The 14,792-nt window shown below is 38.7% G+C and overlaps 1 protein-coding gene across 1 annotated transcript in view; it reads right to left on the bottom strand.

Annotated features, from left to right (window-relative positions):
• Positions 1-7,532, bottom strand: part of WDPCP (WD repeat containing planar cell polarity effector) — a 284,886-nt gene extending 277,354 nt beyond the window's left edge. Inside the window, exons 1-2 of the mRNA XM_068966787.1 lie at positions 7,479-7,532; positions 5,354-5,438 (exon numbers count right to left, since the gene is read on the bottom strand). Of these exons, the coding sequence (XP_068822888.1) occupies positions 5,354-5,438; positions 7,479-7,532 (139 nt within the window). The remainder of the gene's footprint in view (positions 1-5,353; positions 5,439-7,478) is intronic.
• Positions 7,533-14,792: the final 7,260 nt, after the last annotated feature.

Here is a 14,792-nt window from a genome sequence, read left to right as displayed (position 1 = left end):
ATCTCCACACTGCCCAAGGGACTCTCAAAAGTCTTCTCCAACAACACAGTTCAAATGCAACAAGTCTTTAGCACTAAGCCTTCTTTCTGATCCAACTCTCACATCCATACATGACTACTGGAAAAACCATAGCTTTGACCATACGGACCTTTGTCAGCAAAGTGATGTCTCTGCTTTTTAATATGCTATCCAGGTTTGTCATAGCTTTTCTTCCAAAGAGCAATAACCTTTTAATTTCATGGCTGTAGTCACCATTCACAGTGATTTTGGAGCCCGAGAAAACAAAATGCGTCACTGTTTCCATTGTTTCCCCATCTACTTGCCATGAAGTGACGGGACCCGATGCCATGATCTTAGTTTTTGGAATGTTGAGTTTTAAGCCAGCTTTTTCACTCACCTCTTTCATCTTCATCAAGAGGATCTTTAAGCCTTCTGTCATTAGGTTGGTGTTATCTGCATATCTGAGCTTACTGATATTTCACCCAGCAATCTTGATTCCAGCTTGTGCTGCATTCAGCCTGGCATTTTGCATGATGTGTTCTGCACAGAATTTAAATAAGCAAGGTGACAACATACAGCTTTGACATAGCTCTGAAGTTTTTGCTGTATATTTCTGAGTGGCCTTCATAAGAAATGTCCTGTGATGTCTCTGGCAGTGCATTGGCTGACTCCACACCTCCACTGCAGAGGGCAAGAGTTAACCATTGGTTGGGGAACTCCAATCCTGCATGCTGTAGTCCTGCATGAAGACTTTTTTTTTTTTTTTTTTTTTGGTCTTTAGCCAGTATCTCAGTTCCCAGGGAGTGTCCCCATTGGTTCCTGAGTCTCTGGCAGATGCTTAAAGATTAGTAACTGGGTCCCCTTTACCTACAGTCCATATGTTTCTCAACCTTGTGTTTTTGTGTTGATTTTCAAATCAACTGAGTTTTCATGCACACCGTTCAGGAGTGGCCTTTCTGTTTCCTGCAGTTGTATACTTTTCCTGGATATATTTCCCATTGGTTTTCAAAGTCAGGTATTTTAGGGGCTTGTCTCTCCTGCATAGGATCTAGGGGTTGCGATGGCTGACGTGGAACCTGAATCCCTCACAACTGAGAGAGTAGATCCATACCTTTGTTATCTCTCCCAGTTGTGGATTGCTGTGGCTGGGATGTGGTTTTTCCCCTTGGCAATACTGTTTGTCTTTCCTACCCAGCTCAGTGCTGTCCTTTTACCTTTTGTTGTGGAGGCTCTATTCATCCATGTTCCATATGTACTTAATTAAATTTGTTGTGCATATAGCTCGATAAAGGACAGAAATGGTATGGACCTAACAGAAGCAGAAGATATTAAGAAGAGATGGCAAGAATACACAGAAGAACTGTACAAAAAGGATCTTCATGACCCGGATAATCACGATGGTGTGATCACTCATCTAGAACCAGACATCTTGGAATGTGAAGTGAAGTGGGCCTTAGAAAGCATCACTACAAACAAAGCAAGTGGAGGTGATGGAATTCCAGTTGAGCTATTTCAAATCCTGAAAGATGATGCTGTGAAAGTGCTGCACTCAATATGCCAGCACATTTGGACAGCTCAGCAGTGGCCACAGGACTGGAAAAGGTCAGTTTTCATTCCAATCCCAAAGAAAGGCAATGCCAAAGAATGCTCAAACTACCACACAATGGCACTCATCTCACATGCTAGTAAAGTAATGCTCAAAACTCTACAAGCCAGGCTTCTGCAATACGTGAACCATGAACTTCCAGATGTTCAAGCTGGTTTTAGAAAAGGCAGAGGAACCAGAGATCAAATTGCCAACATCTGCTGGATGGTGGGAAAAGCAAGAGAGTTCCAGAAAAACATCTCTTTCTGCTTTATTGACTATGCCAAAGCCTTTGACTGTGTGGATCACAATAAACTGTGGAAAATTCTGAAAGAGATGGGAATACCAGACCACCTGACCTGCCTCTTGAGAAATCTGTATGCAGGCCAGGAAGCAACAGTTAGAACTGGACATGGAACAACAGACTGGTTCCAAATAGGAAAAGGAGGACGTCAAGGCTGTATATTGTCACCTTGCTTATTTAACTTATATACAGAGTACATCATGAGAAACACTGGACTGAAAGAAACACAAGCTGGAATCAAGATTGCCAGGAGAAATATCAATAACCTCAGATATGCAGATGACACCACCCTTATGGCAGAAAGTGAAGAGGAACTAAAAAGCCTCTTGATGAAAATGAAAGAGGAGAGTGAAAAAGTTGGCTTAAAGCTCAACATTCAGAAAATGAAGATCATGGCATCCAGTCCCATCACTCCATGGCAAATAGATGGGGAAACAGTGGAAACAGTCAGACTTTATTTTTTTGGGCTCCAAAATCACTGTATGGTGTCCTTTTACCATGCAGATGGTGACTGCAGCCATGAAATTAAAAGACACTTCTTCCTTGGAAGAAAAGTTATGACCAACCTAAATAGTATATTCAAAAGCAGAGACATTACTTTGCCGACTAAGATCCGTCTAGTCAAGGCTATGGTTTTTCCAGTAGTCATGTATGGATGTGAGAGTTGGACTGTGAAGAAGGCTGAGGGCCGAAGAATTGATGCTTTTGAACTATGGTGTTGGAGAAGACTCTTGAGAGTCCCTTGGACTGCAAGGAGATCCAACCAGTCCATTCTGAAGGAGATCAACCCTGAGATTTCTTTGGAAGGAATGATGCTAAAGCTGAAGCTCCAGTACTTTGGACACCTCATGCGAAGAGTTGATTCATTGGAAATGACTTTGATGCTGGGAGGAATTGGTGGCAGGAGAAGAAGGAGACGACCAAGGACAAGATGGCTGGATGACATCACGGACATGATGGACTCGAGTCTGAGTGAACTCTGGGAGTTGGTGATGGACAGCGAGGCCTAGCGTGCTGCGATTCATGGGGTCACAAAGAGTCGTACACGACTGAGCGACTGAACTGAATAGGGAGAGGTGAGTTCAGGATCTTCCTATGCTAACATCTTGAACCCTCTCCCAAGAACACTATCTTTAAACTTGCTGTGTGCCCTTTACTATTTCACTTCCACTCCCTTCCTTGTCAGAGCTACACTAAATTCTGTGTTTATAATATAATGTTCTTTATAGTTTTTCCACATATACTTGTCTCCTGAAACAATACATTATTTAATTTAGCCACTGTTTTTGAACTTAAAGTGCAAATATACTGTATGTATACTGCAGCTTACTTTTTAAACTTTTTCTCTATAACATATGCCTGACATTCATCCATGTTGTTGCATACAGTTTCAATTCATTCACTTTCTCTGTTGCATAAATATATTTGTCCATTCTCCTGCTGATTGACATTTGTATGGTTTCTAGTTAAGGATAAGTACTATTAAGAACATTTTTGTACATGTTTCCTGGTGCACACAAGGTATCAAGGCTTTCACTATGGTATATATCTAGGAGTTGAATTACTGGTCAGTAGGCTTTGTCTACTGTACGAAACTCCAATACTTTGGCCACCTGATGTGAAGTGCCAACTCATTAGAAAAGACTCTGACGCTGGGAAAGATTGAAAGCAGGAGGAGAAGGGGACGACAGAGGCCAACACGGTTGGATGGCATCATTGACTCAATGGACATGAGTTTGAGCAAGCTCTGAGAGATGGTGAAGGACAGGGAAGCCTGGCAAGCTGCAATCCGTGGGGTTGCAAAGAGTCAGACATGACTGAGCAACTGAACAACAGCAGCAAGGCAAAATACATCTTCAGCTAAAGAAGGTAATGCCAAATTATTTCCTAAAATGGTTGGACCAACTCATACTTTCATCAGCAGTGAAATAAGTTTCTTCCCCTGTTTTTTTTTCCCCCAATTTCTTTTACTCATTTGAAATAAAAAAAATTTTCTGCTACATGTTTTTACTTCCCAAAAGATTAACTTTCAACTGTTTCCTGAAACATCTATATTTCATTTCTTGCTGTTCGTATTTCAAAGTGAGGCACTAGAAAGCTGATTAAAAGGTCAATATACACAAATAGGGCTTGCCAACAGTGGGTTTCACTGACCGCTCAGGAACCTGGATGTTTCCCTGGAAGACCACGTTAAATATCAATGTAAATAGGCCTTCCCTCTGGGGCCAAGCAGTCTCTCCAGAGAGGACTCCTTCAGCTTCTTCCGTGACATTCTGAGATTAAGATTAATTTGATTATAAAGGGATTAAGAATATTCCTATGTAGGCTTTCACTTCAGTTTTCCTTGTTTTCAGTTTAGCACCTCTCCCCTATCTTTTTCCACTGCAGCTAGTTTTGAACTTCCCAAAATCAAGTATTTCCAGTGTCTCACTACCTCTTACAGAGATTTTCTAGTCTCTTTCTGATTACCTCATGCCACAATCTCATCCTTCTTCATTATCTGACTCCTCAAATTTCTGTACCTCTCAAGACTTTTGAAACCCAAGTTTGCTGTCAGTGGAATTTTCTGTAGACATCTAATATTCAGATTTTTGAGCTTTGGTAACTTCTCTACGCCTTCCAAAAACAACTCAACAGCAATTGTCTCCTTTCCTAGTCGCTTAGTCCTTGTGGGTTTACAGATTTATTAAAGTAATTCATTTATTCTCATTTTAGAAGAATCTTGGGAGGAAGCAAATGTGTGTTAAGTCCACTTTAACTGTAAATTCTTTCCTTACATACTTTAAGCACATTAAATGTAATGAAATTATAATGACATCATCTGTAGTTGTATATTTGTTATAAATAAACATGCTTTGCAAGGTAAACCGTTTTCTTAGAAATGATGCTGAAGACATTTAAATACATATGTCGTCCTAAATACAAGAGTTGCTTTAGATTTTCAAAAGGAAAAGATTTTTTAAAAGATGTTTCCTAATGATATACAGTTCATCCTCAAATACTAATAAACATTGTTAAAACAGATTCATATTACTCCCTTCCCCAAAAAATGTGAAATGCAAAAAACAAGGACACAATTGTACATATGAGCTGTATGTTTGAAACACTCCTTTTAAATAGAAATGCATTTATCATTTGCAAGCCTATAAATATTTATGAATATAAACATGTTATTATGAACAATTTCAGGGGAAAAAGCTGGAAAATCTTTGATATATCTTAAGAGGAAATAGATATTAGATGGATAAAATTAATGTTTTAAACAGAAAATGTAACTCAAGTTGAAAAAAATAAGTTAATCAGAGTTAACAAAAACAAATTCCTTTCCACCAGTCGATTTTTCATTAAGTATAAAGAAAATGATGCAGTTTCACTGGAGAACTAGGCTCTAACCTTTGCTATTAGGTATTTATATTGTTGTAACTTATATTTGAAAAATATTGAAATTAATCCAGTTTATTTACCGCCAATGTGTAAGGTATTCTTCAAAGACCACAGGTGCAGTTCAGTCAAGCAGAATGACATCTGATGGCAGAAGGAATCTCTATGCTGTTTAAAAAATAATTAAGAAGAGGTGTCAATTAATTATCTTCTATTGCCAATAAAATCAAGATCCCTTGGAAATAATTTTAAAAAAAGAAAGAAATAATAAAAAGAATCATTTGTCACTACTGATATTTGAGATACGGTTCATTAGAATAAACACAATTTAATATATCCTTAGTTAACCACCCAGAAATAAATGAAAAAAAAAAATCACTTTTCCTAGATTTAGTACATCATCACATTGAGAAACATAGTAAGAAGAATATATATATATATATATATATATATATATATATTTGGGTTTCCAATAATATATGATTTTTAAAACTGAGTTTATTTAGAATTACTTAGTATTTTAAGATTTTTAAGGAAAAGAAATATCTGCTAGGTAGTTATTAAGTACAAAAACATTTTGTGGTGCATTTTTAATATAAAAAGCAAGTATTTGCAATCTTTCACATGCAAACAGGCTAATTAAAATGGAATTCCCAAGATGAATGGTATATAGTTACTATTATAGGAAACATATTTACTTAGAAGTAAACTGTGTGAAACCACATTAGCATTCAAATTAATTTGTTCATCTGCATGTCATGATAGATCCAGATATTCTACACTACATTCATTTTTTTAAAAAGATAGCAAAGTTTTACATCTTATATTTCCTCCCAGTTCTAACAGTAGGGCCTAGTGATGGATATTCAGTTCAGTTCATTTCAGTTGCTCAGTCGTGTCCGACTCTTTGCGACCCCATGAATCGCAGCATGCCAGGACTCCCTGTCCATCACCATCTCCCGGAGTTCACTCAGACTCACGTCCATCGAGTCAGTGATGCCATCCAGCCATCTCATCCTCTGTCGTCTCCTTCTCCTCCTGCCCCCAATCCCTCCCAGCATCACAGTCTTTTCCAATGAGTCAACATGAGGTGGCCAAAGTACTGGAGTTTCAGTTTTAGCATCATTCCTTCCAAAGAAATCCCAGGGTTGATCTCCTTCAGAATGGACTGGTTGGATCTCCTCGCAGTCCAAGGGACTCTCAAGAGTCTTCTCCAACACCACAGTTCAAAAGCATCAATTCTTTGGCACTCAGCCTTCTTCACAGTCCAACTCTCACATCCATACATGACTACTGGAAAAACCATAGCTTTGACTAGATGGACCTTAGTTGGCAAAGTAATGTTTCTGCTTTTGAATATGCTATCTAGGTTGGTCATAACTTTTCTTCCAAGGAGTAAGCGTCTTTTAATTTCATGGCTGCAGTCACCATCTGCAGTGATTTTGGAGCCCAAAAAAATAAAGTCTGATACTGTTTCCATGATGGATATTATTTATACTTAAAAAAATTAATTAGAACTTCATTAATTTTGACTAATTGGACAAAGGCCAATCTGAAAAAAAAGTAACATTTTACAAATATTTTAAAGGAATTTAAATAACTTTCAAATGTTTGCTTGGAAATACATGTAAGTATTATACTACATGTAAATTTTCCTGTATATTAGAAATACATAAACTATTGACATTTTCTTTATACAGATCATAAAAAGGACTGCTATTTCCAACAAACTTCTGAATATTTTATGACATCTACTATATGAAAATAATACCTTGAAAAATATTTTATGACATTTATTATATGGAAAAAAAAGTTCTCAGCTTCTTTAACATTGCTGCTGCTGCTGCTAAGTCGCTTCAGTCGTGTCCGACTCTGTGCGACCCCATAGACGGCAGCCCACCAGGCTCTGCCGTCCCTGGGATTCTCCAGGCAAGAATACTGGAGTGGGTTGCCATTTCTTTCTGCAATGCACGAAAGTGAAAAGTGAAAGTGAAGTCACTCAGTCGTGTCCGACTCTTCGCGACCCCATGGGCTGCAGCCTACCAGGCTCCTCCACCCATGGGATTTTCCAGGCAAGAGTACCGGAGTGGGGTGCCATTGCCTTCTCCATCTTTAACATTAGGAGTGACTAAAAATATTTCCCCATACTATTTATGAATGATAATCCAAAATACTTTTAGACATAATACAGACTTTGTTAGTCCTTACCTCACCTTTACTTTTGACCTCAATGTACTTATAATCATCAAGATTCAGATGCATGTTCAACTAATGAGACACAGTTACTAATTGCTGAAATGGCACAGTAATCAATTTCACAGTATAACAGAAGGGCTTAAGCCTGCTTGGAACAGCAGGGCACTGAGAAAGCTACTGAGAAATTATAAAATGTTCACAGGACCTCAGTGAAGCAAAGGATTTCACCAGTTAAATGATGATGATAGCAGCATATAATACTATGGACCTACCTGTGACAAGCATTCTTCTAAAATTTTACACATATTAACTCAAATATGTAACTCTTTGAAGTAGTATCACTATTACTCCTATAATGAGGAAACTAAGACATAGAAAAGTCATATAGCCAGCAGGTAGTAGAGGTGGGCTTTGAATCTAAACAGACAGGTTTTCAGACTCTGTGCCGGCAACACAGGACACTTACTGTACTGGGGTATACAGAATTGATGCTTTTGAACTGTGGTGATGGAGAAGACTCTTGAGAATCCCTTGGGCTGCAAGGAGATCCAACCAGTCCATCCTAAAGGAGATCAGTCCTGGGTGTTCATAAGAAGGACTGATGCTGAAGCTGAAACTCCAATACTTTGGCCACCTCATGCGAAGAGACCCTGATGCTGGGAGGGATTGGGGGCAGGAGGAGAAGGAGACGACAGAGGATGAGATGGCTGGATGGCATCACTGACTCAATGGACATGAGCTTAAGTGAACTCCGGGAGTTGGTGATGGACAGGGAGGCCTGGCGTGCTGTGGTTCATGGGGTCACAAAGAGTCGGACACGACTGAGCGACTGAACTGGACTGAGGGAGTGTATACACAGTAGTTTGAGTAAAACAATAGTGTTAGATCAAGATGCATGGTAGAAAAGCATAGAAAAATGAAGTTGAAAAGAGTAGCAAAAAACAGGCTATAATAAATAGTAAATTTTGGATTGATCTGAATTCACTTTCTTCCTTGTACTAAAGTGCCTTAAAAGTTTAGAGATGAAACAAAAGAGCCTTTGACCTCCAGATATGGTATTCTAAACAGAAGATGGCTGCCACATATATAGATATGGGGTAAGAGAGCTAGTGGGCTCATTACCATGAAGGATTCTCTAGCAGGCAATAGAGAAAAAGGGATATTAAAACTCACCTGTATTTTTCAATTCAACTATTATCTTTCTGAGTTGTCACCTGGGAGTTACTAGTGAGGCTGCCATTATTCAAAATATTTCCAAAGCTGTGTTCTTTGAAATTGCGTGGCTCAGAGGTTAAAGCATCTGCCCGCAATGCAGGAGACCCAGGTTCGATCCCTGGGTCGGGAAGATCCCCTGGAGAAGGAAATGCCAACCCACTCCAGTACTCTTGCCTGGAGAATCCCATGGAGGGAGGAGCCTGGTAGGCTACTATTCCATGGGGTCGCAAAGAGTTGGACAGGACTGAGCGACTTCACTTTCACTTTCTTTTCAGTCAGTTTCATGAGACTTATCCGGAATTGTTACTTTATAGTTGTACTTTTTTAAGACTAAAATACTTACTATATTAGAATAGGTAAACTGCATCTTTGTCATTCAGATAGGTGAGGCCTGGAATATCGGTTTGAAGAATCAATTAATGGGACTTCCTGGCCGTTCAATATTTAAGAATCCGAGTTCCCAGTATAAGGGACACGGGTTCAATCTCTGGTCAGGGAACTAAGATTCTGCATGCCTTGTGGCACTGCCTAAGAATCAATTAATAAATTAAATAAATTTCATATTTATTAAACTTAATATGTGGACTCTAGACTCTTAACTACCTGGCTTCTTATTCTCTCACACTCACGTACAGATGTGCTCAGTGCTCAGTCATGTCCGACTCTTTGCAGTCCTATAGACTGTAGCCTGCCAGGCTCCTCTGTCCATGGAATTTTCCAGACAAGAATACTGGAGTGGGTTGCCATTTCCTACTCCAGGGAATCTTCCTGACCCAGGGATCAAACTCAAGTCTCCTGAATTGCAGGTGGATTCTTTTACCACTGAGCTACTGGGGAAATTCTCTAACTTCTCAGGTTACTCACTAATTTGCATAAATTACTTAACTTCTCTAAGTTTCGCCAAACATAAAATGGGTATAATAAAGTACCTACCACAGGACTAGTTATCTTAATCTTGCTGCTGTAGTATTTGCTGCTATTACTCAAATGTCTAGCACCGTGTAAATTTATATGGAAAAAACAAAGAAGTATTAAACATGATCTTAAAGGTCCATATAGTCAAAGCTATGATTTTTCAGTACTCAGGCAGAGATGTGAGAGTTGGACTATGAAGAAAGCTGAGTGCCAAAGAACTGATGTTTTTAAACTGATGTTGGAGAAGACTCTTGAGAGTCGCTTGGACTGCAAGGAGATCAAACCAGTTAATCGTAAAGGAAATGAGTCCTGAATATTCACTAGAAGGACTGATGCTAAAGCTAAAGCTCCAACACTTTGGCCACCTGATGCAAAGAACTGACTCCTTAGAAAACACCCTGATGCTGGGAAAGATTGACAGCAGGAGGAGAAGGGGACGACAGAGGATGAGATGGTTGGATAGCATCACCAACTCGAGTTTGAGCAAGCTCCAGGAATTGGTGATAGACAGGGAAGCCTGGCATGCCGCAGTCCATGGGGTTGGAAAGAGTCAGATACGACTGAGCTACTGAACTGAATTACGTTACATAGGGAGAAATGAATGAACGACTTAGTACAAGAGGGATTTTATAATGGAAAAGTACCTAATTGTGGAGAAGCTTCTACACCAGAGGAAGTATTGAATTAGCCCATGCAAATGGATTAATATTTCACTAGGAACAGAGAAGAAAAGATATGATGAAACAGGCACGTACTTTCTTGGACACTGAGCACTAAAGTCATAACTTGTAGACTATATTAGAAAATAGAAACACTCTTCAATTTAGTGTTTATTTAGATACCAATAACGAGAATTTATGAATTCTAACAAAGGCTGAAGTTTAGCTGTTAGTAGCTACACAATAAGGTTTCATCATGCAAATTAGAGATAAAATTTTAGCCAAAAACAGAAGGCCACACTTTTACTTACATATCAAAAGAAGACTACACTTGTAAGTCTACTTTTCAGTTTAAGTCAATCAGTAATAAAGATTTTGTCAAAACATTCCCATGAGACTTCCCTTGTGGTCCAGTGGTTAAGAGTCTGCATGCCAAAGGAGAGGACATGGGCTCAATCCCCAGGTCTGAGAGGATCCCACTTGCCATGGAGTGGCTGGACCCACCTGCATCACAACTCCTGAGCCTTTGCACCTAGTTGTGATCTGCAAAAGAGAAGCCACTGTAAAGAGGAGACTACGCACCCCAACAAAGAGTAGCCCCTGCTCACTGCAACTGGAGAGGCCTGAGCAGCAACAAAGACCCAGATGAGCCATAAATAAATAAGAAACATTCCCCTGGTGACAGAAATGAAGAGTCAATCACAGCTTCTTTTTAATCCATACTATCTATTCTTTATAAGAGGTAGAGAAGCTTTTAACTTGAAAACCCATAGGTCCACTGTGTGCTGCTGCTGCTGCTAAGTCGCTTCAGTCATGTCGGACTCTGTGCAACCCCATAGACAGCACCCCACCAGGCTCTGCCGTCCCTGGGATTCTCCAGGCAGGAACACTGGAGTGGGTTGCCATTTCCTTCTCCAATGCATGAAAGTGAAAAGTGAAAGTGAAGTCACTCAGTCGTGTCCGACTCTTTGCGACCCCATGGACTGCAGCCTATCACGCTCCTCTGTCCATGGGATTTTTCCAGGCAAGAGTATTGGAGTGGGTGGTCCACTGCGTGTCTTTACTAAATTTGAAAATCCTAAACTACTCGGAAATTATGGAAGAGAATAAGCAAAACAATGTCTGTAGACAGCACAAAATGTCAAGTACAAAGCTTTGACTCTTTGCATTTGGACATAAGCGGAAATTCTGAGACTAGCACGGTGGAAAGTCTATGATCTGGACTTGAAAACAGGATTCATTTGTAGTTTCATTGGGGGTGGGAGGACTGAGAAAAATGTACAAGTTGTTTCTAAAAATGCTCCAATGTATAAACAATATTGCTCCAGTTTCCCACGGAAAAAGACTAGGACAAAGGGGAGAGAGACATTCTACTTATAACCACCCCTGGAATATTTGGTTTAACGGTTATGAAGCGGCCACAGGGGTTGGTGCTCAGTAGAACATAAGTAGGTCTGGTAGCCCTTTGCATTACTGTACTCAGAGTGGTGATATCCAGACAAAGCAGGATCCACACCCAGCAAAAGTAGACATGGTGGCAGCAATAATGTGTTGATGGAGCAGGTGTGGCAGGTGAGGTGAGAAGAAAATGGCTAAAATGGCTAGTGTCCACTAGTATATGACTGGACTTATTTATGAATACATGTGACAACTCTTGCAGGTTCCCCAAAATATGTGTAATCAGGGAGGAGGCTTTGCAGGGTCATGCATTAGAGGGAGGCAAAAGATAGTCAAATGCAGCTTATTCATCCTTATTTTCCTCTGAACTTCAAATATCTGCTAATAAGACCATATAAAATTAAAAAGAATACGGTAAATTTTTTAATATTTGTAAAAATCCATAATTACTAGATAGACATGGTGGGAGGGGACCAAATCAACATCCTGTCTAGTCCTCAACATGTCTTGCCATCTTTAAACTGTGTAGGTTTTTTCAAAGACTCAGACCTTTAAAGGTCTAGCATCTTACTCAAGAATGCCACCAGTTAAAAAGAATGCTGTAATTTCCATGTTTGAAAAATCTGCCTGAAGGAAGCAGTCAAGACTGAGCTCGTATCATTCAAATAGTGTATTAGTCCATAAACAGTTGTTTTTGAAGGAGGAAAGAAAAGAATTTCTGAAGAATTCTGGTTTCTGCATTCTGAGAGGGGATCTGGCCAAGGTTTTAAAAGGCAGTGAAACAGAAAGTGCCTAACAAAGTGGAGAAATATTGCCCTACTCAGTGCCCCTGTGCATTTCTCTAGGGATAAAACCCAATACACAGGACTTAGAGCAAAACCTAAAGTAGTTATACACAGAAAAATGAATAAAACAGTGAATGACTAAAAATACAGCAAATTTTCTTAATATTGACTAGGAAAAAGAATTATCCAAGTGAAAAGAATAGCAGAAGGAAAAAGATAAACAAGAAAAATTGTCTAATAAATTTAATTTTCGTTTATTCTTAAATATCATTTTATTTTGTTTAATTTTATAAGGCAGTTGATGACAGTCTCAGAAGGCCATTCTGAATTCAAATGTCCAGTCTTTATGACAGAATAAGAAGCATGATTTCAACTGAACTTGATCTATATCTCAATTGTTCTCTTGTAAAGGGGATAATCTATGATAGCCAAATTTTGAGGATAAAAAAATGAGAGGATCTTAGGGAACCTTTCTCATTTTCTAGTTACATCTTCAAAAGGTTTAAAGCCTTCTTTCCAAAACAGATCACAGTATGAACGTGAAGTTGCTCAGTCGTGTCCGACTCTTTGCAACCCCATGACTATAGCCTACCAGGCTCCTCTGTCCATGGGATTTTCCAGGCAATAGTACTGGAGTGGATTGCCATTTCCTTCTCCAGGGGATCTTCCCAACCCAGGGATCAAACCTGGATCTCCCACATCATAGATAGACGCTTTGCCGTCTGAGCCACCAGGGAAGTCACAGTATAATAAATACTTATTTGTCTTAAGATTGTGAGTGCATGCTGTTACCTGAGTAGTGTCCAACTCTTTGCGACCCTATGGACTGCCACTAAGTGAATCTGCAGAATATCTGTCTTAGGTCAGACTTAGGTCTGGTTTCTTAGGTCAGCTACTTTGACTACTTTGGAAAGGAAAGGAAGCCTGAGGGTAAATAAAACCCTAATGTAAAACACGATGGAAAAGAAAAATAAACTAAGAGAAGACACTGCTGCAATTTAACAAAGACAGATGATACCTTGGGTTAACAAGACATTTAAAATGAAATGTATGTTAGCAAAATACCTTAAAGAGCCTAAGGAAATCTTTCTTGGGCATAAAGTTAGAACATGTTATTTGCTATCAATAGACTTTCTGAGGATTATCTAGTCACCAAAATGTACAAAATTAAAGACAACTAAATAGCACAAGTTTAAAATAAACCACTAGTTGACTTAGGTATTCTGGTCATCATTAGGTAATTTCAAAATTATCTAAAATGTAGTGTATTCTCCCATAATCTCTTGTCTACTGCCATCTACACAGAATTATATTAACTATCTGTTAACCATACACATAAACATATTTAATCAATGTCACATTATCAGAAATAAAGATTTTTGAAATATTCAACACTGAACCAAACAATTATATAATAAAGTTTATGTAAAAGAGCAGAGGAGTCTCAAAGAGACTTCAAACTTAGATTGAATTTATTCTAACAAAAGACTGGTGTATTGGGAACACTGGGTCATCTGTACCTCAGAGAGTCCTATGATATCTAGTTATTAATTAAATATCACAAAAGCTTTGAGCACCTTAGGTGTCTGACATTTTACTATGAGTCACAGATACAAGGATTTATAAAGCAGGGTCTCTACTATCAAATAGCTAAAATCTAGCATAGCAGATAAAATAATCACAGAAACAGTCATATGAAGTTTGTGACTAATGCAAATTTAACAACATAAACAAAGAGCTATAGACATTCAGTAGATGTTCTAGTTGAATAATAAAGAAATATTCCTGTAAAGTAGGAAGACATTTGAAGATCGTTAGACTTTGATAAAGAGAGAGAAAAAAAATGAAACAATATGCAAAAACATAAATTAGACAAAAGATGCAAGGCATATTTAAGGAGTAGTCAGCAATTAGTTTGGTGCACAAATAGAAGAGATAAATCAGTTCCATACTAAGTAAGTTTTTAAATGCCAAACTTAGGAATTAGGACTTTACATTTTGGTAAATTTCTACTGAAGAATAATGAATAGTTTCTGATCTAGTGAGGTAATTTAGAAAGGAGAATCAACAGATCAGAACTGTTGTAAGATTAACTTTGTGACTGAGAATATTGGAGGGATTTTTTTACACAACTGATCCAAAATCACTGAAGATGGTGATTGCAGCCGTGAAATTAAAAGACACTTCCTCCTTGGAAGAAAAGTTATGACCAACCTAGATAGCATATTCAAAAGCAGAGACATTACTTTGTCGACTAAGGTCCGTCTAGTCAAGGCTATGGTTTTTCCTGTGGTCATGTATGGATGTGAGAGTTGGACTGTGAAGAAGGCTGAGTGCCGAAGAATTGATGCTTT

Source organism: Capricornis sumatraensis, chromosome 1 (genome assembly GCF_032405125.1).
Source record: "Capricornis sumatraensis isolate serow.1 chromosome 1, serow.2, whole genome shotgun sequence".
In the NCBI taxonomy this organism is placed as follows: domain Eukaryota; kingdom Metazoa; phylum Chordata; class Mammalia; order Artiodactyla; family Bovidae; genus Capricornis; species Capricornis sumatraensis.
The sequence above is the reverse complement of the archived record's forward strand: the minus strand, read 5'-3'. Positions and strand labels throughout refer to the sequence as shown.